Here is a 25,843-nt window from a genome sequence, read left to right as displayed (position 1 = left end):
CAAACCATACTGCAGGTAGTGGCCTCATAATATCCCCACTGTCCTCACAAGAGGGCTGAGTGTCCCAGAGGAGTCCTACCCAGAACCCTAAAACTCAAGGGATGCTGTCCTCTTTACTCAGTATACCCAGCTAGCACAACGCCTCTGTTTCCAGGAGCCCTCTGACCCTCGTGGATCCAACGCCGAGCCTTCCCAGATGGTTGATTGGATTGACTTACTGGGCATGTTCTTGGCCACTTGCCCCCTTCCTGGTCCATGGTCCCTTGGCTAGAGAGAAAACAGTTGGCTTAGGGATGTCGGAGATCCCCATGGCTTAGACAGTCTCCACATTGACACCCACTCCCCACAGCCCCGGAGAGAGGCCCAGTTTGAATGCCCCTCATCTTGTCCTTGGTCACCTTCCAAACTGTCGTCTAGATCTGGAATGGTGCCTGGCTTAGAAGAGCACTATTTAAAGAGCCACCCCAAGCTGTCCCCAGACCTGCAGCAGCACTCAAAAGCACGCCAGACCATGGTAGGCTGGGGCCACCTTCTGCACCGCCACCGTCCCCACAACGCTCAGCACCCTGGCTTTGGTTCCTTCCTGCTTCCCTCCCAGCTCCAACCTCAGTCCTGACCTCTTTCCTCCTCTCTAGTCTCATCTTTTGGACCTAGACCCCATGAGTGATTCTGGACTTTTCCTTCCCAACTTTGACCTTCTCCCATCACTGCTTCCCTTCACCGACAGCTATGGGGGCAGGGCGTGTGGCTTTGATACCGGAACTTGGACCATCCCATGTTGCCTCTGTTGGGTATCCAGTCTCATGGGTCCATTCTCATCTACGTGGCTGGTTTTTGCATGTGTGTTTGGAGGCATTCCCATGTGTGTGCACCCATGTGTAAAGGCCAGAACTCAGATGTTGTTCCTCAGGGACATCCATCTTGGTTTGTTTGTTTGTTTGTTTGTTTGTTTGTTTTTTAAACAGGATTTCTCTGCATGGCCCTGACTGACCTGGAACTCTATCTGTAAACCAGGTTCACTTTGAACCAGAGTTCCGCCTTCTTCTGCTTCCCAAGCACTGGGACTAAAGGTGTGAGCCACCACCGCCCAGCCCACCTTTTTCTTTTCTTTCTTTTTTTTTTTTTTTTTCTTTTAAGGCAGGGCCTTTCACTGTTAGCTGGAGATTACCAACTGGACTAGACTGGCTCCCCACTGAGCACAAGAGACCCTGTTCTCTCTTCCCCAGAACTTGGAATTAGGTGCATGCCATCAACATCTGCCTTTTTTACGTGGGGTTTGGCTCTCAGGCTTGCAAGACACTCTACAGCCTGAGCTGTCTTCACAACCCCTCGTCCACGTGGGTGGGTTCTGATTTGGTGATGTTCTTTGGTTCAGCAGAGGTACCTGGCGGGTAAGGAGGCGCGTCGTGGAGAGTAATGACGATCTGGCCTTACAGGCTTCATAGAATCTAGGGCGCTGTTCTGAATGGGAGCGTGAGATCCCTGTTGCTGGACAGGGGCTCGAATTACAGCGCTAGAGGTGTGGGCCCCTCTCAGGCCTTGCCGCTGTCCCCTCCCCCCCTCCCCGTGTTTCAGCCTCTGGTGACTCAGCACCTGTTTCTCCTCCGATCACTTTCTAATAATGCCCTATCTCCTACAAGACTCTAAGCTCTTTGGGGGCAAGGAAGGAACTAGACCTAGGTTTTTGATTACCTTGTAGTCATTCTGTTTTGAGGCAGGGATTAGTCCTGATTTTATAAAGAAAAGGGTCTGGGAGCGTGACTTAGTCAGCAGAGCCCTCGCTCAGCACCCATGAGGCTTTGCGGTTCATCCTCAGCGCCACATAAACTGGTCATGATGATACATGCTTCTCACCCCAGAACATGGAAGGTGGAGACCCAAGGGTCAGAAACTCAAGATCATCCCCTGCTACATAATGAGTTTGAGGCCAGCCTTGGCTACATGAGACCCTAAAATTGTGGGAGGATACCCAGAAGGGCTCTACCCTCTCATAGGAGAGGGGAGGGGTGATGGGATGGGGATTGTGGGAAGGAGTGACTGGGAGGGGTGGTGATTGGTATATAATAAAGTAAATAAAGAAAAAAGAAAAAATAAATTTGGTCATAAGAAAAATGAAGATTAATATAAGGGAAGCAGAGACTTAAGGAATGCAAAAGTCATGTGTGTGCGCGCACATGTGCATGTGTGCATGCATGTGTGTATGCGTGCATGTGTGTGTGCATGCATGTGTGCATGTATGGGTATACATGTGCAGAGGTCAGAGAAGGATGTCAGTTGTCCTGAACTACCACTGGCCACCATCTTTCCTTGAGACAGGGTCTTTCACTGAACCTGGAGTTGACCTAGCAGAGCAAACCCCAGCAATGCCCCTGTTTCCACCTCCCCTAGTATTAGTTACAGGTTGGGGGTTGAATGTACCTGGATTTTTATGGTGGTTCAGTTCTTCTTCAGGAACTACTCTTACCCAATCTCCCCAGTCACGTGATCTGCCTTTCTTATCACAAAAGCCAGGGTGAAAATCCAGGTCAGAGTGATCCCCTTTTTCCTAGGACTGTTTCCTTTCAAAAGTACAGTAGGAACTTAAACTTCCAAGCCAGACAAAAGGTGAGCCCTTCCTGCCTTGCAGGGCTTGTAGCCTCCAGGAGGGCCTGTGACCAGGTAGACCTGAAAGGCTAGGGTGGAAAACTCTGTGTGTGTGTGTGTGTGTGTGTGTGTGTGTGTGTGTGTGTGTGTGTGTGTATGGGGGAGGTGCCATAGCCCTGAGAACTAGTGGAACATCCTGCTGACGGAAATGATAATTTTTTATTAATCAGAGGGAAATGTATATGTAATTATGAGAGATGAACTCCACAGGGGAGTTCTTTTCTTTATGATATCTGAAGGGATTTATAAATGTTTCCTAGGCTTAGAGGATCCCACGTGTGGCCTCTCAGTCAGCCATCCCCCTCTTTCAAAGGATTATTCGAGACTAGCACCCAGTAAAAGCTAATTATAAGTCGCTGGGTTGTTGCTCCTGACATGGGCCCAGGAGCCCTAGGGAAAGGGGAGAGTGGGGTGGGAGTAGGGAGACCACACAGGTGCTAGGGTTCCTGTGAGCAAGCTGGGGAAACCCCAGCTAGGGGGACTGTCTGGCAGGGACCCTGGGTCCAGACTTTTGTCCCTCTCTGACATTAAGAGTCACTCTTAAGGAGCTGAGCAGAAAGCTGTGTTGGTCATATGCTTGCTCTGCAAACATAAGGCCTTGAGTTTGATTCCCCGGAACTCAGGTAGGAAAACGTGGGGTGTGGTGTCACGTGCTTGTCATCCCAGTGCTGGGGAAATACCAGCCCTGAGGACACAGAGATGGTGGGTCTCGGAGCTTGCTAGCTGGCTAGCCTTTCTGAACAGGTAAGCTCTGGCCAATAGATCTTGTCTCAAAACTGTAACTGAGAAGTGGCCCAGCCAGAAAAAGATGCTTGCTGACAAGTCTGATGACCTGGATTCAATATTCAATCTCCCTGATCCTTCACATGATGGGAGGAGACAACCAGCACCTGAAATCTGTCCTCTAACCCCACCACCACCACCACCACCACCCACGCACGCACGCACGCATGCACGCACAGATATGTGTGTTCACTACGGACCAGATGTTAGGGATAGAAGGAAGCTCAAAGTGGATTTTGGGGGGCGAAGGAACCCATATGAGTGGACAGGGAACTCTGAGATCCTGCCTAGAAACAAATCTTGCAGGACTGAGAGCCAAGACCATATGCTAGGAACATTCCGGAAGCTTTCAGCAGCTGGACAACAAGACTAGATCTCATCACAGTGGACAATGACTGGAGGGAGATCCAGAAGTCCCACAAAAGGGTGGGTGATTGAGTTGGGAACAGCCGCAGCACCCTGCGCAGTGGACACTCTGAAGACTTCTCCCCTCAGCTAAGCAAGACTATTGTATTAGTTATGTCTCTCAGGCTGTGACCAAAAAGCCCTACCAAAGCAAGGTAAAGGAGGAAGAGTTTGTTTTGACTCACAGTTCGAGGATACAGTCCAGCTTCAGGTGGGGTGGTCATGGCTGTAAGAGGGTGACGTGGCTGACCACAGTGATCGGCAGTCGGAAAGCAGAGAAGGCCGGTTCTCAGCTCCTCCGTTCTACTCGGTTCAGGACACCAGCCCTTGGATGACATCACCCACTGTTAGGGAGGTCTTCTCACTGTGATTAACTAATCTAGAAGCTCTCTCCAGAGGTTTGTCTCCATGGTGACTCTAGGTCCCGACTGGTTGACACTTGTGAAATTCCAACCAGTGCCTTCAGCCGGCTCCCGTGTGTATGGGGAAGAAGGGTAAAGCTCCCTGGAGCATGGTGTTCAGAGACCGGTGGCTGGCACTGGTGACTGCTGACCTCTGAAAGAGGCAATGGCTATAAGGTTTTACCTCTTGCACCCAGGCACCCAGAAGAGCCCGGAAGAGAGTAGAAGGCACAGCCAGCTCCAATGTCTTCTCGATGTTTGACCAGTCCCAGATTCAGGAGTTTAAAGAGGTTGGTGATTCTGGCGACCCTGAGAGTCTAAATTAGTTTTCTTGTTGCCTCAACAAAATGCCTGACAAAAGAAGTCTTCCTCCAAGGAAGGAAGACTTCCCTAGTTCTGGCCCGAGATTCAAGGGTACCGTCTGTAAGGGCGTAGGGCAGGAACCTTAGCTGGTCTCTCACGCACCGCTCGTGTCTCCATTTCATTCAGTCAAAAACCCACCGCGTGGGATGGTGCTGCCCTCACTTAAGATGGGTTTTCCCACCTCAACCCCGTCTAGAAAACCCCTCACGGATGTGTCCAGAGAGGTTTCCATGGTGATTCTAAATCTAGTCACATTAACAATCTTAAAGACAGGCCATCACAGGAGGATTGCTAGGATTCACAGAGGTTGTTCAAGGAGCCCACTGTGGCTGCCCACACTGTCATCATTCCTCAAGGTCCTTATGACTGCCTCTATGGCTCTACTCTCTACCTGAGCCTGTACTTGCTGTGTGACCTAAGGAAATGCCTTTCCCTTCCTGAGCCTCAATTTCCATCTCCAAGACTCAGTGTATCCCTTTGAGCCACCATTTCCATCTCTGAGCTTCAGTGTCTCTCTGAGTCACTGTGCTGTTGAAATGAGAGAGTGAGTGTGGAGTCCCAAAGCACTCAGGGTAGAGGTTCAGAGAGGGTGGACTACAGTTCCCAGGATGCAGTGTGCGTGAGACTAAATTGGAGCTCTGGGTAGTCACAGGCTCCAGGTTGAGGTTTCTACTGCTGCAGACAGCCAAGCACACCCTGGAGAGAAGGGCAGGGACCTGTTGGTCTGGGTGGGCCCCGGCAATTCAGAGCCAATGTCTCCACCAGGCCTTCACTATCATGGACCAGAACCGTGATGGCTTCATTGACAAGGAGGACCTGAGGGACACCTTTGCTGCACTGGGTGAGTAGAGCAGGAGTTGGGGAAGCTTGGGGCTTACTTAGGGCAGAGTTAATGATTGTGGTGGGAAGAAGGGTAGGCCAAAGCAGCCACAGCGAGGGACCTGGGAACTGAGAAGCCCAGTAGAGAAGGTTCGCAATGCAACAGGAGGACTTGATGGCTAGGGAAAGACATTTTAAGATATTTTTGACATTGTGCAAAGGCCCTGGGGTAGTGAGAAGTCAAAGAGGTGCTGTAGTACCTGCCTGTAATCCCAGCACTCTCATACCAAGCATCTTACTTGGTTTTACTGCCCTGGACAGACACCAGAACCAAGGCAACTCTTACAGGGACAACATTTAATTGGGGCTGGCTTACAGGTTCAGAGGTTCAGTCCATTATCATCAAGGTGGGGACACAGCAGCATCCAGGCAGTCATGGTGCAGGCAGAACTGAGAGTTCTACGTCTTCATCTAAAGGCTGCTAGCAGAATACTGAGGGCAGCTAGGATGAGGGTCTTAAAGCCCACACCTACAGTGACACACCTCCTCCAACAAGGCCACACCTCCTAATAGTGCCACTCCCTAGGCCAAGCATGTACAAACCATCACACTGAGGCAGGTGGATTTCTGATTCAGGGTCTGCCTATATTACATGATAAAACACTGTCTCGAAATGAAACAGTAGAAAGTTGTTGGGTTTGGAGAAGCTCGAGTGGTTGAACTAAGGTTCCAAAATGGGTTGAGTTTTGAGTTTCTGGGAACCTGTGTGTTGTCCACTGTGACCTTGCATCATCCCAGGAATGCATGAGACCTGAGGCTGCCCACAAAGCCCACTTCTTCTAATTCCTCTTCTTCTAATTCCTCCTCTCCCTCCTCTTCCTCCTCCTCCTTTTCTTTTTTTCTTCCTCCTTCCTCTTCTTTGTACCTCCATTTTGCTTTTGTTTATTTGTTTGTTTTTGTTTCACTTTTTAATCTGTGAAAGGGAGATTCAGAGAGTCTTGGCTCTGCTTTCTAGGAAGCTCGAGGGGTGGACAACAGCCTGGAGACGCCATTGTTTCCCCCAGATCTCTTTAATATATGGACAGTGCCAGGTAGAGACAGGTTGGACCATAGAAGCAGGAGAGACAGCAGGTCTCTCCTGATAGGCGGTGTCCCTCCAGGTCCCTTACACCCTTCCGTTCCCCCTCTCCAGGTCGCATAAACGTCAAGAACGAGGAGTTGGAAGCCATGGTGAAGGAAGCTCCTGGGCCCATCAACTTCACAGTCTTCCTGACCATGTTTGGGGAGAAACTCAAGGGTGAGCGAGGTTCTCTGGGGCCTGAGGGAAGGCTGGGAGCAGGAAGTAAACTCACCTGCTTGGTTCTTGTGTTTGCATAACCACAGATGGAGACATGCTTGGTCTCCCAGGCACTATCCTCAGGCTGTGTGCATTGTCCTGGACCCTGCTTAGTTTCTATCCTGCTTGCACAGTGTGGGTCACTGTAATATCTCTCCCTTGTAATTCATCTGCCCAAGGTCAGGGTAATACTCACCCACCCACTTCTGCTCCCAGTTCCCCTTCCTACCCTCCCACTCTGCCTTCCTCCTCTTCTACGTTTCCCCTTCTACCTGCCTTCCCTGCCTCTCTGGCCTCTGCTGATGGTGAGGCCGAGGCAGAGGGGTGCTAAAAAGGATTGGGGTTTCCGAGATCAACTGTGGCTGATCCTATGGCTAGACGGGTTTGCTTACCTTGTCCTCTTGCAGAGTCACAGCAGTCCCCAGGGAAAGGACCAGGGTGCTCTTTTCAGGAATGAGGAGTCAGTGGAGGCTCAATGGGTTCATGGTAACTGCCTCGGGTATCCCATAAAATAGACCCAGTTCTAACTGCTCTGAGACATAGCCCCAGGACTGGGCCTTGAAGGTGGATTATCTCTCTCCCTTCTTGCCCCTGGAAGCTCCACTTTAAATACATCCCTGAGTCTAAGGGTTCCGTGGTCGAATGGGAAATCCTGGGCTATGGCTGTCCTCTGCCTTTAAGATTAAGATCTGGCTACTGAGTGATAATGTGTGGGTTGATGCTTTCTGTACCTTGGTACTGTAGTGCAGCCCTTGCCCTAGACTATTCCACTCAGGAATAGTCAGGGGCATAGCTCAATGGTAGAGCCCCTGCCTAAAATCCCCCAGTGAGGGGCTGGGGGTGTGGCTCAGTGGTAGAGCCCCTGCCTAGAATCCCCCAGTGAGGGGCAGGGGGAGTGGCTCAGTGGTAGAGCCCCTGCCTAGAATCCTCCAGTGAGGGGCTGGGGGCGTGGCTCAGTGGTAGAGCCCCTGCCTAGAATCCTCCAGTGAGGGGCTGGGGGGCGTGGCTCAGTGGTAGAGCCCCTGCCTAGAATCCCCCAGTGAGGGGCTGGGGGTGTGACTTAGTGATAGAGCCCCTGCCTAGAATCCCCCAGTGAGGGGCTGGGGGTGTGACTTAGTGATAGAGCCCCTGCCTAGAATCCCCCAGTGAGGGGCTTGAGGTATGCTCAGCAGCAAATCCAGGGGATGGGGTCTCCATCCCTGAGGCGACATGTATATTGGGGGTGAACAGGAAGGGGCACCATTTGTGAAGCTGTGAAGGCCTGCTTTCCGTATGAGGAGGCTGACAACTGAGGGCCTGCTGGGGACATAGAACTGCAGCTTGTTCTCATCTTTGCTGGGGTTCCAGGCCTGGGGCTTCAGTTGAGGCTGTCATGCAAACTTATCTAGGGTTGCGTGAGAAGCTGGCAGTGGGGAGGGCAGTGGGCTGTGATCATGGCAGCTAATTGAGACAAGAAGACTATCCTCTGGTTTCCCACAATGGCAGGCAGCCACTGTGCCGAGCTTTTTTTATGGGTCTTCCAGGCCGCAGAGCAGAGGCCTCTCTCTGGGGACAAGGCAGGGAGTGGCTGGATGAGGTGAGTATCCCACAGCCAGCTCAGAGCTAACCAAATCCAGGGCTTAGTCCCTAGGAAGATGGGGCCAACTGCAGACCAGATTTAGCTGCTAGGATTCTTCAGAGAGACACAGGGGTCTTTAGCTAATTGAATTGGGAGCCTGTGGTCCTGGAGGCTGAGACTCTAACCAGTCATTATTAGAATCCCGCTGCACCCTTCCAGCCTCACTACCTTAGGGCTGCCCAGAACCCTACCAGAGGTGCTGCTAAGTCCACCTAAGATGGGCACACTGGCTCCTGTCACCTCTTCAGAGGGAACAATGCTCTTCTTCCCGATAGACAGCAGTCTGATAAGAGGAGACATCTAAGAGTCTGACCCAGCCCCTCACTGGGGGATTCTAGGCAGGGGCTCTACCACTGAGCCACGCCCCCAGCCCCTCACTGGGGGTTTCTAGGCAGGTGCTCTACCACTGAGCCACGCCCCCAGCCCCTCACTGGGGGATTCTAGGCAGGGGCTCTACCACTGAGCCACGCCCCCAGCCCCTCACTGGGGGATTCTAGGCAGGGGCTCTACCACTGAGCCACGCCCCCAGTCCCTCACTGGGGGATTCTAGGCAGGGGCTCTACCACTGAGCCACGCCCCCAGCTCCTCACTGGGGGTTTCTAGGCAGGGGCTCTCCCACTGAGCCACGCCCCAGCCCCTCACTGGGGGATTCTAGGCAGGGGCTCTCCCACTGAGCCACGCCCCCAGCCCCTCACTGGGGGATTCTAGGCAGGGGCTCTATCACTAAGTCACACCCCCAGCCCCTCACTGGGGGATTCTAGGCAGGGGTTCTACCACTGAGCCACACCCCCAGCCCCTCACTGGGGGATTCTAGGCAGGGGCTCTACCACTGAGCCACGCCCCCAGCCCCTCACTGGGGGTTTCTAGGCAGGGGCTCTACCACTGAGCCATACTTCCAGCCTCAGAATGGTTTATTTTGGTAATAATGTCCTTCAAAGCCACAAAAGCGGTACAATAGGAACCGTCTGACGAGCTTGGAGGTTTCACAGAAACCTAAGTGCACGACATACAGTTAGTTGTGAACAGCCCGCCCCACTGCACATAGACTCCTTGCAAGAACATTCCCTGTACTCCTCACTCTCCTGAAGTGAGTCTTCCCACCCCATACATGAAGAAATGGGAACTTAGGTGACTTGTCCAGAGCCTTGAACTGATATTATTGAGTGCACTGAGGGTGAGGAAGCAGCAACCTGTGAGACTCATTTGTGACTCAAGCTAGGCACAGTGGCCATGAATGAAGAAAAGAGAGCCCAGGGCTGGGGGGCTGAGGCTGGAGCTCACTGGAGATGTCAAGACTGGGCCACTCAGAGACAGGTGGACCAATGTGCTGTGTAATGATGCAGCTGGAGTAGTTTCTGTTCTGTTACTTTTGTGACTTTGAGGAAAGTAGTTACCAAAATAAATTAAGTCTGGGGGCGTGGCTCACTGATAGAGCACCTGCCTAGAATCCCCTGTGAGGGGCTGGGGGGGCGTGGCTCAGTGGTAGAGCCCCTGCCTAGAATCCCCCAGTGAGAGGCTGGGGGCGTGGCTCAGTGGTAGAGCCCCTGCCTAGAATCCTCCAGTGAGGGGCTGGGGCCGTGGCTCAGTGGTAGAGCCCCTGCCTAGAATCCCCCAGTGAGGGGCTGGGGGCATGGCTCAGTGGGAGAGCCCCTGCCTAGAATCCCCCAGTGAGGGGCTGGGGGCGTGGCTCAGTGGGAGAGCCCCTGCCTAGAATCCCCCAGTGAGGGGCTGGGGGCGTGGCTCAGTGGTAGAGCACCTGTCTAGAATCCCCCAGGGAGGGGCTTGGGGGCGTGGCTCAGTGGGAGAGCCCCTGCCTAGAATCCCTCAGTGAGGGGCTGGGGTGTGGCTCAGTGGTAGAGCACCTGTCTAGAATCCCCCAGGGAGGGGCTGGGCGCATGACTTAATAGGAATTGGAGACCTTCCTCTACCCTTAACTTCTGCCCAGTTGGGCACCACTTCTGAGAGGCCCTTACTACCCTTTTTTTGTCCTATTTGTGTTACCTATAGGCACGGATCCAGAAGAGACCATACTACATGCCTTCAAAGTATTTGATACTGAAGGAAAAGGCTTCGTCAAGGCTGACTTGTAAGTTTTAAGGACTGAGACAGGGTGGGTGTCAGCCCCGGCTCTGCCCCCCACCCCCACCCCCAGAACTCAACTGAGCAGGGCTAAGCTAACATATATCCAGTGGCTAGAGGCCCCTGCCCCAAACCAGCCTGGTATATGGTTCCCCCTTCCTGAGCCGGTGCTCCCCCCTCTCTCTGTGTGTGGAAGTGAATGAGCGTATGGTATGTGTCAAGGATTGCTTCTGAGTGTTGGGGATGAAGAGGGATTGGGGTGAGACTTGATGGATGAGTCCAGATTGGCCAATCTAGGGCGGAAATGGTATTCTAGATGTGGGAACAGAAAGGATGAGTCAGGTATTAGTCTGTATGGGATGCTGACCTGGGGGACGAATGGACTGGGACCTGGGTGAGGAGAGGGTGGAAGGGGAGGAAGAAGAGAAGGGGAGGAAGGGGAGGAAGGGGAGGAAAAGGGGGAAGAGGGGGAAGAGGAGGAGATAATTATGGCCCATGGGTATGGGGTAGAAAGGGAAGGACTAGCCAGTAAAGACCCAGAAGCCAGTGTTTGGAGAGAGAACAGTGCCAGATGGGGACATCACCGACCAGCTCAGCTTGGGGTGCCTGGGTGGGAAGTGGCTATGAGCGGCTAGTTGTCCTGCAGGTCCGTGGGCTGGCATGACAGAGGTGGGTTCTGCCCTGGCAGCCGGTTCCATACACACACAGGAACATGTCTTGGAAGTGACAATCTATGTTGGCCCTTGGACGCTGAGCCAACCTCCAAGATGTCCCTTCCAAACTTTGCTGGTTCTTAGGTGGCCCTGGCTGGTGAAATGCCCCCTCCCTCTCAAGCATAGGCTGGTATCTGGTGACAGCTGTTCCTCAGGAGTTCAGGTGCTGATGTGTCCGGCTGCTCTTAGAGGCTTCTACCTGTGGGGGTAGAGGATAGGGCAGACGGTGTCTGGTGGGGGTAGAAGTCCAGGTGCCTTCTTACATTCTGTCCACAAAAGCCATGAGTCAGTCTCCCTGGAGTACAGACAGAGTACCAAAGTGTGGAGGGTACATCAAACCAAAGCCCCATCCTTAGGGTCTGTGTCTCATTCCTGAATCTTGAGGACCAGGAGAACTGGGACTGAGGTGGGGGTAGGGAAGGAGTGTCCCCAAGAGACTCATTTCGGGAATGGAAGGAATAGTCCTGGGTTATGGAAACCTAGGAGACAGGGCTGCTGGCCAGATAGGCCACAGAAGTGGATCTGGTCGAAACAGAGCCTATGCGAAGTCCCCAGCTTTGGCGACCTGGAAACTGTGACTGTCCCATAGCAATAAACAATGGAAAATATGTGTCGCTTCTTAACCAGGGCCCGCTACCAACGGCGCCAGAGGATACCCTGAGAGCAAAGGCTCTGCTTAGCTCTCTGAGCCCATCGTTGCCCACAGAACCCCAGTGCTTGCAAACCCTCCCCAGCTGTGAAGGGTGTAGATTATCATGCAGAACTGGTGCAGGCCTCACCTCCAGCAGTATCCTCCTGGATCCCAAGGAGACAGGCCGGACCCTGCCACCAACTCTCTCTGGGATGGCAGGGAAGTCGTAAGCCCTCTCAAGCCTTGGTTTCTCACTAGATAAAGGGGAATTCTTGCACAAACGTTCCAGTCTGTGAGGAAGCAAGGTCTAAGAGATTCATGAGAAGACTGGACCACATCTTCCCGTGATGCTCTTGGCCTTGAACGGTATGATGTAGTCTGTGAAATGCTGGAGGCCAAACACAAACTGCCAAAACCACAAGCTGTAAGAGGCGTCAAGGAAAGGACAAGGTGCAGGGAGGGGGAGAGGGGGACAAGCTGGGTCATTCTGGCTACTCTAGAAGCTGAGGAAGGAGATTCAAGACCAATCTGAGCTACAGATTGAAGGAAACCTGGGAAACTTAGCAAGACGTTTCAAAACAGAAAATAGTGAGGACTTGGGATACAACTTGAGGGTAGAGCCCCTGCCTAGAATCCCCCAGTGAGGAGCAACAGTAGAGCATTTGCCTTACATGGTCTAGGCCTTGGGTTCTACTCCCAGACAAAAGACAAAGGAGTCCTCCCAGGAGTCTAAGATTAATTGTTAGCACACCATGGGAATCTGAGAGGCTTCCAAGTCACATTGGAGTCTCAAGATTGTTCTATCTTCCCCGGTTGTTGCTGGGAGAGTACAGGTTGCAAGAGAAGCAGTTAGGGGTCAAAGAGATGCCTTGGAGATGGGAGAACCAGCCTAGACTGGGATTGTCTGGGCTAGCTCTCCCCTAGAAATCATATGTCCACGTGACCACACAACATGATGGCTTCTCTCTACCAACAGCATTAAGGAAAAGCTTATGACCCAGGCTGACCGGTTCAGTGAGGAGGAGGTAAGTATGGTCTTTGGGGATGGGGGCGGGGGTAGGGTGGGGGGACGTTCCCATAGATCCATTGTTCTGACTTCTCCTTTCTTCATCAGCCCCCCTTTAACCTGACTCTCTGCTCCCTTTCCCTGCAGGTCAAGCAGATGTTTGCGGCCTTCCCGCCAGACGTCTGTGGCAACTTAGACTACAGGAATCTGTGCTACGTTATCACACACGGCGAGGAGAAGGACTAGAAGATGTCACCCCTCCATACCTGGATCAGCCAAGACGGGGTGGGGGGGGCGTGCAGGGCTAGCATAGGGAGGGGAAGCAGTCTCCACCTCCCCCTGGAGTCCGGGGCTGAAGCGGGAATAAATAACAGAGATGTGCGTCCGGGTGATGCGTGCGTGGCTAGCTCTGGTTGGGAAGATGGTGAAACATTCCCTTCCATGCTAGTTTTTCCAAAACTTTTGGTTCCCTTGCTCTGCTCAGCTGTTACTGATGAGCTGATGTTTAGAAATAATGGGCATTTTTAATGCCCCCCATCTGGACCACAGGGCATTGACTTCATTGGTGGGGGTTTTATTGAGCACCTAGCGTCTTTGAGTCTCCTGGATGAGACGGGGTTGTTCATGTGCGGCAGGGTCATGAGGACTGTGAGGAGAAAGAGTCTCTCATGGGCCAAGGCTGGGACGGGATGTGAGTGGGGTAGAGGGTGGGACAGACAGGGAGAAACTTGGCAGAAGGAGCTGGGCCGAAGCGAGGCTGAGGAGGAGGAGAGAGGGGTTCAAGGACATTTAAAACGTAGCAGGGAGCTCTCTACTTGCACGCATGGCATCCGAGATGGACTAGATGGAGCTAAAGGGGACATCATGGTGATTAAAACCGTCTGCTCACCAAAAGACACCACTGAGAGTGCCGAAAGGTCAGAGAGAGAGGACAGAAGAAGATTCTGGGGCACACGGATCCCGACAAAGGTCTTGGATCCTCTGTGTGTGTTAATAGCTAAGTCTGCAAGGGAATAGTGGAAAATGAAGTTATTTTACTGTATGTGGGATGCATGTACGTAGACGTTAAAGGACACGTAGGGGAGTTGTTTCTCTCCTTCCATCATCTGGGGATAAAATAAAGGTCTCAGCTTGGCAGCATGAACCTCTACCTCTCAAGCTACTCATGGCTCCCTGTTTTGTCCCACCCCCCACCCATAACAAGATGGCAGAGAACAACTTCATTGAGTGTTCCGTCTAAGAAGATTGTAAGTTTGAGACCATGCTGGCCTGTAGGGTCCTATCTCCATTAAAGAAAGCAATGGGGGAGGGGAGTGAAGGGAGGGAGAGAGCAAGACAGACAGACAGACAGACAGATTTAGGAAATAGGGAGCCCTTGCTATTCCCTCAGGAGAGGGGGCAAGAGAGGCCCCCATCAGCCAGCAGCTCTTGGCCTGGGATACTAGAGTAATCTACTACAGGAGAGACTTTCTAGAAGAGTCCTTCCTCTACCACAGCCCTGGCTCCCCTTGCTTTCTAAGACTCACTTTCCTGGAAGTCATGAGTTGAGCCCAGTCTACACTGAAGACTTGTCAGACCTGTTTGTGTCCCACAGAAGGAGACAGAGCCAGGGCTACAGGGAGTGGGTGCCTTAGGCAATCTCTGATACCCCTTACTTGAGACTCTGCCTGACAGCTGGACCTGCCAGCCTGCAGGGACTCTGGCTCACTGGGACGTGGTCTGCCAGTGCAGAGGTCAAAAGAGGAGGTGTGTGTGGGAGGGGCATTCACCTTCCTCACTCCTCCTCCTTTCCTCATCTGCTTTCTGAGCCAGAGTACAGTGGTGATCAATAAAACCAGTTAAAACTGCATTGAATTCAAGAGGAACTTATGAGACCCTTTCTCAAAGTGAACAGTAAAAACATGTCTGCAGTTGTTGCTCAGAGGTAGAGAGCCCTTGCCTAGAATCCCCCAGTGAGGGGCTGGGGGCGTGGCTCAGTGGTAGAGCCCCTGCCTAGAATCCCCCAGTGAGGGACTGGGGGCGTGGCTCAGTGGTAGAGCCCCTGCCTAGAATCCCCCAGTGAGGGGCTGGGGGCATGGCTCAGTGGTAGAGCCCCTGCCTAGAATCCCCCAGTGAGGGGCTGGGGGCGTGGCTCAGTGGTAGAGCCCCTGCCTAGAATCCCCCAGTGAGGGGCTGGGGGTGTGGCTCAGTTGTAGAGCCCCTGCCTAATATACTTGAAGCCCTTGGTTCAATCCTCAGTGCTGCAAAACAACAAAAAGCAGTTTAAGACCTTGTTGTACTTCTGTTTGTGTTGCTCCCGGTGGACACAGGACCTTTGCCTATGCTAACTCTGTTTGGAACTTTCTTCTACTCTATTACTCCAGCCTTGCTATGTGGTTGCAGCTCAGCTCTGCCCTGAGCTGCAATAGGTCAAGGCCCTTTTAGAAAATGAGATACTTAGAAATGAGTATTATTCCTGTGTACGTGTGTGTGTTCATGCCTGCACATCTGTGTGCATGCTTGTGTGGAGGTCAGAAGACAACATATGGAAGTTGTTTTTCTCCTTCCTTAGGATAAAGTTCAAGTTGTCACACTCTTGGACAACAAACACCTTAGCTACCTGGCCCACCAGGTACTTCTGTTGGGTAAAGTCCAAAGGAATGGGATTCAAGTGGAGTTTTGATCACTACAGTGCCCCTAGACTCCAACTGTATGCCTGGTATACGGTAGAATCCGAGTCTGTCCAACCCTAGGATACCTAGAGAATCAGCCTGCCCCTGGGGTACTGCCTTCAGTTCCAGAGCCCTCCCTTGGGCTTCCCCAAGCCTACCTGGCCAGTCTAGTCTTCTATAAGTCTTTGAACTTATAGAAGTTCATAAGTCAAATGAACTCAGGTGTATCTTGGCGTCTCAGGGACTATCATGGCGCAGCGAATCCAAGTCTGAAGCCACTTTTTTTTTTCTTTTTTTCTTTCGGAGCTGGGGACCGAACCCAGGGCCTTCTGCTTGCTAGGCAAGCGCTCTACCACTGAGCTAAATCCCCAACCCCTTCTGTTTTTCTTAAAAACTGGCTAAACTGGATCTCCTAGAATGCCTGATGAACCCTGACCAGACCTGGTAGGTGATGGGCTGCAAGCCCAAACAGGCCTTTGGGTCCCCAGAGAGCTGGGGCAAGGAACTGGCCCTGCCCTGGGCCTCAGCCTGCTCCCCCAGCCAGCTGTATCTCATTGACGATAATTAGCCCGGCCAGACGCCTGGCTCTCCGCCTCTCATTTTCCACTCAAGATCCGTCCGCCGGGGGGCCTTCGGACAGTGGCCCCACATATAAATCAAGAGGGGGTCGCTGTTAAGAGGACGGGGACATTCTTTCCACCCGTGTGGCTGGCTAAATTGTCTCCGAGAGCAGATTCTGTCTTGGCTCCCAATCAAGAATGGTCAAGGCCTTTGAAGGCCCTTCCAGGATGAACCCCAGGGATCTGAAGCTGACTGAGCAAGTGGGAATCTCTGTGGGAGCGTCTGCTGACCACAAGAGGGTGGGGCCTCTAAGGATGGTGGGGCAACGTGATAGAATAGGGACAGACCTTGCCTGACACCAGGCACCTCCATTATGGGGCCTCCATAGCAACTTTGGAGCTGACTATATCTTTCCGTATATTTTGATGGTGCGGGAAATGGAACCCAGAGTCCCAACATGCTAAGTAAGGGCTCTGTCACTAAGCCACGCCCCAAGCCTCTGACTTGGGGTTTCTAGGGCCGTCAGTGGTCTACATTGAGCCACACCCAGCCCCTTACTGGGGGTTTCTAGGCATAGTGGTTTATCAGGGAGCCCTGAGCAGCTCTTGCTGGGGCACTCAGGAATTCTACCACTGTCTCCCTTTCCTAATTTTTGCTGTGTCTGGGCTGCACCGTGAACACCTATCTCAAAACTAAGTAAATGTGGGGCTAGGAGCAGATCTCCGTGGTAAAACACGTGTGAGGACCGTGGATTTGCTCCCACCACTCCAAAAAGAAATAAACTAGAACGAATGGACATCTACAGGTTGATATTAATTTTAAAAAAAGTGGATGTATATTTAGGGAGAATAAAAAATTAAAGTCATGAATGTGATGGGCCTAGGTCCTCTGCACACGTTACATTGGGGCAGCTTAGTCTTCGCGTGGGAGCTAACAGTGGGAGCAGGGGCTGTCTCTGACTCTGTCGCCTGCCTTCGCACACTTTCCTGCCGCTGGGCTGCTCATCTAGCCTCAGTAGGAGAAGGTGAGCCTGGTCTTACTGCGGCTTGATATGCTAAGGCTGGTGGATATCCATGGGTGACCTCCCCTTTTCTGAAGAGAAAGGGAGGAGGAGTGGAGGCGAGGGGAGGGGGAAGGACTGGATGGAGAGGAGGGAGGGAGAAACTGTGCTCAGAATGTAAACTTAATTAATTAATTAATTAAAAAGTTTTTAAGAATCATGAAAGTGGGGGCTGGGGATTTAGCTCAGTGGTAAAGCTCTTGCCTAGCAAGCGTGAGGCCCTGGGTTCGGTCCCCAGCTCTGGAAAAAAAAAATCATGAAAGGGGAATGGGAGTTACTGAGGCTTTGCCCTGTGAGTTCTAAAGGAGAGATCCTGGAGAGACTCTGTTAAAAGAGAACATTTTAGGAAATTCTGAAACACTGGTTCCAGAACTGTCATAACTTCCCCCACTGAATCAGCTTTTCAGCCTTGACTCTAAATTTCTTTTTTAAGATTTATTTTTATTTATGTAAATACATGTATGTTTGAGGGGGTGTGTCTGCGCCTATGGGTGCAGGGCCCGTAGAGGCCACAAGAGGGCCCTGTCTGCTATGGCTGCTGAGAACTAAACTTGGGTCCTTCGGAAGAGAAGTACATACTCTTAACCATTGAGTCATCTTTCCAGGTCCTTGAGCCCAATTTCTTTCAATAGTGAGGTTCGATCGTGGCTCCCACAGTGTCAGGTTGGAGTCAGGGAAGAGTGGCTGCTTCCAGACAGATAGAAAGACAGGGGGCTGGGGATTTAGCTCAGTGGTAGAGCGCTTACTTAGGAAGCGCAAGGCCCTGGGTTCGGTCACCAGCTCCGAAAAAAAAGAACCAAAAAAAAAAAAAAAAGAAAGAAAGACAGACTCTGGGCCATGTGGAGTTTGTGGTCTCCTATCAACATCAGCTTCGAGTTGATCTTGTAAACTAAACTTCCTGGTGAGTCAAAAACCTGTTCAGGATCATGGAGACTAGCATTTTGAACATGACACCTGACTATTCCTTGAAACTTTTTGAAGCCACGCCCACCATCAGTGCCTCATACCCTCTTCTAGTTTGCTGTGGCCCTGGCTCTCTCATGATAATCCCATGCTGGTTGGCCGGGGGGTTGGAGGACAGGATTGGGGGATGGAGAGGAGGTTGGGTCCGGTGTCCTGAGAGTGGTGTGACAGGCACACGGCATATTTTTGTTTTTATATCCTTAACTTGTATAGACTATTAGCCTGGCTCGGTTGCCTCAGAAGGCAGGCTTATGCTAGTGGCCGGGTAGGGACACAGCCTTTGGACAGCTCTGACCCTCCTCTAACAGTAAGGTCCTCGGTGCCCTCCTAACCTTTCCATGATCCAGCAGGCAGGGATAAAAGGGCACACGTGGTGGCTCCAGGACAAGGCTCAGAAGCCAGTTCAGTCCCACTCCCCGCCCCATCCCGCACCCTCCCCACCACGTTTTTACCCAAGACCTGTTATTCTGTTATCCGGGTGCTGGGTGCTAATGTCTATGTTTGGAGAGGGTGGAGCATTGGGACCCAGACTTCTTGGTGCCATGGGGGCACTGGATGGGAGTGGCTGGTGGGCACAGGGGTGGGAGAAACAGGCCATGTGGAGCTATGATAATCCAGAATTTAGCTTCAAAGCCTGTGCCGTCAACTTCATTGGAATGTCCACCCACAAGGGTGGAGACAGGCTAAGTCTGGCTCCCATCAAACTTCAGAGAGTTACTGTGTCTTGTTTGGCTGGGGGACTGAGGAGACTGTCACATGGGGTTACAGATTAGGGATCTCACTGAGGATGTATAGGGTCAGGAAGCCCCAGTACAGACTCTTAGGTCATGTTACCTCTAGGTCACTGACTACCTGTTTGGGCCCTCACCTCGCCCCCCCAGAGAGAAGGATGAACATCCCAGCCACCACCCACCCCGCGGCGCACTCCCTCAGCTGGTACTTGCTACAGAGTCTGGCGCTGGGTTCGGAATTCTAGTCGGCCTGGGGTGTATAGACCGCTTTTGTGGCTCCACAGCGCCATCTACTGGTTTCTGAACCACTTTGCCTGGCTTCTGTTTCTCCCAGGCTTCTAGAGGCAACAGTGTTTAAAAGTATAATTTTGAGGCCAACAAGTCTGAATGTGAATTGCGGCTGCCTCAGTTACTGCTGAATCACAGCCTTAACCTCTTTAAGTTTCCTGTAAAAATTGAAAAAAAATAGCTTGTGGGATGGGCTCTAAACCCATGTGAAAAACCAGGCACCGGGACCTGTGCTTAAGGCGGAGACAGGTTAAATCTTGGGCCTTGATGACTAGACAGTCTAGCTTGACTGCAAGCACTGGGCCAATGAGAGACTCTATCTTACAGATAGATAGACAGACAGACAGACAGACAGACAGACAGACAGACAGATGTATGTGATGATGTCCTTGAGGAAGACTTGAGGTTTTCTTTTGACCTCTACATGCTCACGCATGCACCCTCACATACATGCACACACAGAAACATGCATTTAAAAATAGCTTGCAGGGCTGGAGAGATGGCTCAGTGGTTAAGAGCACTGACTGCTCTTCCAGAGGTCCTGAGTTCAAATCCCAGCAACCACATGGCAGCTCACAATCATCTGTAATGAGAGCTGAGGCCCTCTTCTGGTGTGTCTGAAGACAGCTAGAGTGCACTCATATATAATAAATAAATAAATCTTTTAAAAAAATAGCTTGCAAACATATAGTGTGATCTTTAAGCGTGCACACAAGACCACATTACAGCCCTGTAATTACATCTCTAACTTCAGGCAATAAGGACACTGAGGAGCTTTTACGGATACCCAGGGGATGGACAGAGGCTGCAGTGATACATGGAGAGAAGGCACCGGACCGCCAAAACCTTCTGGATGCACTTTCCCACAAATCCATCTGCCTTCAGCATCTCTGCCTTTGGGGCTCCAAGGACCAGGACACATATCCTAATCTAGCCTTGGACTTGGAGCCTTTGCTGGTTCGCATGACAAAGACTCTCTCTCTCTCTCCTTCTCTCTTTCCTTTCTGAGACAGGATGTGTGTGTGTGTGTGTGTGTGTGTGTGTGTGTGTGTGTGTGTGTGTAGCCCTGGCCTAAGCTAGCCCCAAACTCAGAGATCCTCTTGCCTCTGCCTCCCACCACTGACCAGCTTCTCAGTTTCATCTACTTCTGTGATAAAAAAAAATATTCCGACGAAGCAACTTAGAGAAGAGTTTATTTCAGTTCCCGGTTCCAGAGTTACTGGCCATCCTATGGGGACATCACAGGGGCAGGAACACCCGAGACAGCTGGTCACATCACGTCCATAGTCAGGAATGAGAGGGGGTAGGGCAGGTGGGAGGGAGGGAGATAAGAATGTCCACGGCCACAGTGCTCAGTCCACTTCCTCTACTCTCAAACAGTCCAGGACCCAATCCAGGGAACAGCGCTGTCTGCTTTTAATCAGGGTCTTTCCACCTCAATTAACACAGTCAAGATAATCCCCTACAGACATGGTCACAGGTTAACCCGATGTAGGCTGTTCCTCACTGAGATGCTCTTCCCAGGAGATTCTGGGATGCGCCAAATTGATAATTAAAACTAACCTGCCCCAGGGGGGTTGGGGATTTAGCTCAGTGGTAGAGCCCTTGCCTAGCAGGCGCAAGGCCCTGGGTTCGGTCCCCAGCTCAAAAAAAAAAAAAAAAGTGGGGCTGGGGATTTAGCTCAGTGGTAGAGTGCTTACCTAGGAAGCGCAAGGCCCTGGGTTCGGTCCCCAGCTCCGAAAAAAAGAACCAAAAAAAAAAAAAAAAAAAAAAAAACCACCAACCTGCCCAATGGGCATGGGAGGAAGTTGCCCGCTTGGACTCAGATCTGTCCCCAGTGGAGCTCACGGTCCTGAGCAGCTCTTCTGTCTGTGATTGCTGACTTCCTGCGTGACAGGTGAATTGTCAGGGTCCTTTCAGCCACTTCTGCTGTCTAAGCCCTGTCCTGCTTCTCACCCTACTGTGGGTGAGAAGGTAGAGGACACGCAATGGGAACCAGGAGAATTCTCATCCTCACCTCACTCCCACGCAGTGGGGGACTCTGCATACTGGAGTCCAGCCCGATCCAGCTTAGTGATATCCTACTGTCTCTTGGAAGCCATGTCTGCCTCTCCTCGCCTTCCCCAGCTCCTCATTTCCTTCCTGTTGGAATCTTAAAAGGGCTCTGGGAACAAAATACCTTTAAGGACCCACTTCCAGTGGCCCTACTTCCTCCAGCTAAGCCCCGCCTCCTACAAGGCTTCCCTTTCCCAAGTAGCGCTACAACCTGGGAGTGTAGGCTTCAACACATGAGCCTGTGGGGCATGGGGGGACTTCATATACAAACTAACACTGGACCAAGGCACCAATGTCTTCGGCTTGCCTTCCTGCTGTCAGGGCGCTGTCCTGCTGCCTTCTTGCTGACTGGGGATTCAGTGTGGTCATGGTGGGAAAGTGTAGTGATGCAGAACAGTTGACATCAGTGTGGACAGGAAGCAGCAAGCATAAGAGAGCGACTTATGTTCAGAAAGCAGAGACTGCATCTGTCAATAGCCCATGGCATGACTTACTATACAGAGTCCTGAGGGTAGAGGAGATCTAGAAGTGCTTATAGCTGAAAGAGAAGGGAGCCAGCCTAGGTACTGGAGAGCAAGGCTGCTAGGAAACCAGCAGCCAGCCTGTCACTGCTGCTGCTGTGACGAGAGGTAGGAGGTGGGAGAGGGACTGAGCAAGGCTCCCAGAATCAGAAGACAGGATCTGGGGCCTCCAGTCAGTGCTGAATGGTCCTGAAAACAGTGTGAGGTGTTTCCTTCAAGGCCTCGGGTGTACACGATGGCTTTGACTCCCCAGAGGGGACAGATAAAGAGCAGGCTAATACTCCAGTGTGCAAAGGTGATGACAGAGAGTACCAATGCACAGGGAGATACCAGCAAGCACCCTATGAGGACTGTAGACACTCGCTGTGGAGGCATCCCAAGAGGGCAGAGGGAACTGATTGCTTAGCTGTCTGGGTTCCGTGTGTGTGTGTGTGTGTGTGTGTGTGTGTGTGTGTGTGTGTGTGTGTGTGTGCGTGCGTGTGTGTATCATGTGTTCTTGTGGAGAGTATGTGATTGTGTGTGCCTGTATTTGTGTACATGTGACTGTGGAGGCCAGAGGTCAACCTTGGGCGTCATTTCTTTTTTTTTTTTTTTTTTTTTTTGGTTCTTTTTTTTCGGAGCTGGGGACTGAACCCAGGGCCTTGCGCTTCCTAGGTAAGCGCTCTACCACTGAGCTAAATCCCCAGCCCCTTGGGCGTCATTTCTGAGGCACTGCCTACCTTATTTGTTTGAGATCCGGGTCTCTGGCTAGGACCTGGGCTCCTTGATTATGGTAGGCTGCCTGGCCAGTGAGCTACAGGGACACCCCTCCCCCATCTCCACTTCCCTAGCACTAGGATTCCCAGCTTTTTGGGGAGGAAGTTGTTTTTATTTTTTTGTTGTTGTTGTTGTTTTGTTTTTGTTTTTGTTTTTGTTTTTGTTTTTTCGGAGCTGGGGACCGAACCCAGGGCCTTGCGCTTCCTAGGCAAGCGCTCTACCACTGAGCTAAATCCCCAACCCCTGTTTTTGTTTTTTAATGTGAGCTCTGGTGTGCAGGCCCAGGTCTTCATGATTGTAAAACAAGCACCTTACCGACTAAGCCATCTCCTCAGCTCTCTTGTGGGTCAGTATGGGTTTTCCTGGGATGACCAGTGAGCTCACAGAAATGTAGGCTCCAGCAGTTTCTGTGCTAAGGGGTTTTTGGTAGATTCTAGCTGCCCTTTTTAGGTCTCAGGGTTGCTGGCAGCCATTAAGGGACAAAATGCAGATGCATGTTAGTCTAGAAGCAAAGTTCCTCTGACATTAGCTCAAGTGGACACATTCTGGGCTGGCATCTAATGCTACCAGTGAGGAGGTCTTTTTGTTGTTATTTTGTTTTATTTTTGCATGTATTATTTATCTGCCTTATAGGCGTCTGTATGCTTACACACTTTTCATGGTGTGTCTATGGAGCTCAAAGGACAAGTCAGTTCTAGCCTTCTACCATGTGCATCCCCAGGGATCAAACTCAGGTCATCAGGCTTGGTGGCAAGCACCTCTAACCGCCAAGCCATCTTGCTAGCCCCTCACCAGTGAGTTTGGCCAGAACTGACTGACTACCTCTGCAGGTACCCCTAAACATGTTGGGTGTATCCACATTGCCCTTTAAGTACCCAAAGTGTTTGTCCACAGAGGAGCATGTCAGCCAAGCCCAGGAACCTGTGAGACTGTAACTGTGTCCTCAGTACCAGATCATCAAAGACTTCTAGGGGCCACTTGCCTGCTTTCCATGACATCATGGACCTTAAAGTGGCCCTCCCTAGCCATGTGCCATGCATGAATGGGTCCCTTGTTCTCCCCAAAGCCATCATCATCAGTGCTGGGTTCCTGCCCAGTCAGATCCCTGCCAGGGACCAGGATGGGTTCCAAACACGTTCACGAGCCACAGCTGGTGTCTCTGCAGCACCAGTCTTAGCTGGCAGGTCTGTGTTGTGGATGCCACACTGTAGAGATCCAAGCCGTGAGCCCCAGTTGGCACCCGGCGATCTGGGTTGCCAGCCTGTGTAAGCTGCTGGGCCCTGACGTCTGCCCTGGAGACTCAGAGGCACATAAGGCCAGTGTAAGGTGAAGAAGGAGGGGGCAGGAGGGAGAGGGCCCCCCCGGGGGGGGGAATAGCCTGTGCGCTTCTCTGCAGAAGTGGGAGAGAACTGAGGTGGAGAGGTGGGGAGGAAGCAGGGTACAGGGACTCTGTGCTGGCCTTGTCAAGCTGGGGCAGAGTCTCACAATGTAGCCCAGGGTGGTCTCGAACTCACATTCCTTCTGCCTGAGCCTACTGAGTTCTGGGGTTACAGGCCTGTGTCCTCACCCTTGGTTTGTTTCTGGCCATTTAAGCCATGAAAGGCACTCATACCTGATGACTTATGCAAAAACCAACAAGACAGCAACCGTTTGGAAGAATCCTAGGATTCTTTCTCTTTTTTTTTTTTAAGTAAATGAATACTTAAAAAAAAATAAATAAAAGCCCTTGGCTAAGGATATGGCTCAGTTGATGGAGTATTTACGTAGCAGACAGGATTCCATCTTGGCACTCGAGAGGTGGAGGTAGGAGTGTTGGGTGTTCAAAGTCACCCTTAGCTCCGAGTGAGTTCACAGCCGGCTCAGTAGATGGGAGATGCAACTTTGTATTTGTATGAGGGCTGGAGAGATGCTTCAAGTGGGGAAGAAGAGTTGCTTCTCTTGTAGAAGACTGGAGTTAAGTTCCTAGCAGCTATATCCCATGACTCACGGTCACCTGTAACTCTAGCTCCAGATGTGGTCCAGCTTCCTCCTCTGGCCTCCAAGGATCTATACACACAAACACACACAACCGAAATAAATAAACACTTTTTTTTTTCTTTTTTCTTTTTTTCGGAGCTGGGGATCGAACCCAGGGCCTTGCGCTTCCTAGGCAAGCGCTCTACCACTGAGCTAAATCCCCAACCCCAACACTTTTTGTTTTTAAAGACAGGGTCTCACTATGTAGCCCTGGCTGCCCTGGAACTCTCGTTTCAGACCAGGCTGGCCTCCAACTCAGAGATCCTCCTGCCTCTGCCTCCATAAGTGCTGGGATTAAAGGTATGCGCCTCTATGCCCAGTCACATGGTTTTGTTGTTGTTGTTGTTGTTTGTTTGTTTGTTTGTTTTAAGGGAGAGTTAAAGGCTCCCAACTCAGGCTCTGTCTAGACAGGACTCATACCCTGCACTGTGCACAGACTCCTAGCCGGAATCTCAAATGCAAACACGCAAGCTGAACCAGGAGCTTCTCTGCAGTTCGGGTTTTCCCTAGGGAGCAGACAGCTTCCTCTCTGAGCTCTGGCACAGATGACCAAAGCATAACAGCCACCATCACTTCTGAATCTTGGCCTGGGTCTGTGGAGGAAGGTGTATGGGAAACTTCACTTGGCACTCTGGGTTCTCCCATGTACTGGTCTGTGAAGTAAGCCCAGGTCTCCTGAGGACTCACAGGGCTAAGGTGATCGGTGGTAGAGACAACAGATCAGTCTGGGCACTAGGTCCCCACTTGGTAGCCCAGAGCCTGGCAGAGCAATGTTTAGCATATGCTGGATGGCTGATTGAATGCACCCTCGAATTCCTGTAGCTTTCCCAAACGTGCAAACAAAGTGCGAACTGGGCAGAAGCTGAGTGAGGAAAGTGCTTTCCGTGACAGCATGGGGACCTGAGTTCCAGCCTCAGAAACCAGGGGAAAAGAGCGAATCTGGTGAGTCTGGTGAGCTATGCCTCTAATCCAGGCCTTAGGAGGCAGAGGCAGGAGGATCCCTGGTGCTCTCTGGCCGGCCAGCCTCGCCAAATGGTAAGCCAGGCTTAGTGAGAGAAAGAAGTCCATAGTCTCCGAGAAACACCACACCAAAGCTTGCTCTGTGACCTCCAGATTCATGGAAACTTACATGTGCCTACACACACACACACACACACACACGCACACGCACACACACACACACACAGATACACCCACACATATATACACAGATACAGAAACACACTCACATACACATTTATACAGACACACTCACACATAGACACAGACACACAAATACACTCACATACAGACACACACACAGAGATACAGAAATACACTCACATACTCATTTATACAGACACACACACTCACACATAGACACAGACATACAAATACACACACACACACACACACACACACACACACACACACACACACACACCATACAAAGAAAGGAAGACAC

At 51.6% G+C, this 25,843-nt stretch overlaps 1 protein-coding gene across 1 annotated transcript; it reads left to right on the top strand.

The window, feature by feature from the left end:
* The first annotated feature begins 473 nt into the window (after nt 1–473).
* On the top strand, nt 474–13,186 carry Myl10 (myosin light chain 10). Its single transcript, XM_039089891.2, has 7 exons — nt 474–514; nt 4,430–4,522; nt 5,361–5,436; nt 6,607–6,711; nt 10,376–10,454; nt 12,768–12,816; nt 12,945–13,186. Exons 1-7 carry the CDS (start codon nt 512–514, stop codon nt 13,041–13,043), a joined length of 504 nt encoding a protein of 167 aa, XP_038945819.1. The 5' UTR covers nt 474–511; the 3' UTR covers nt 13,044–13,186.
* Nucleotides 13,187–25,843: the final 12,657 nt, after the last annotated feature.

This window comes from Rattus norvegicus, chromosome 12 (genome assembly GCF_036323735.1).
Source record: "Rattus norvegicus strain BN/NHsdMcwi chromosome 12, GRCr8, whole genome shotgun sequence".
Lineage (NCBI taxonomy): Eukaryota > Metazoa > Chordata > Mammalia > Rodentia > Muridae > Rattus > Rattus norvegicus.
The sequence above is the reverse complement of the archived record's forward strand: the minus strand, read 5'-3'. Positions and strand labels throughout refer to the sequence as shown.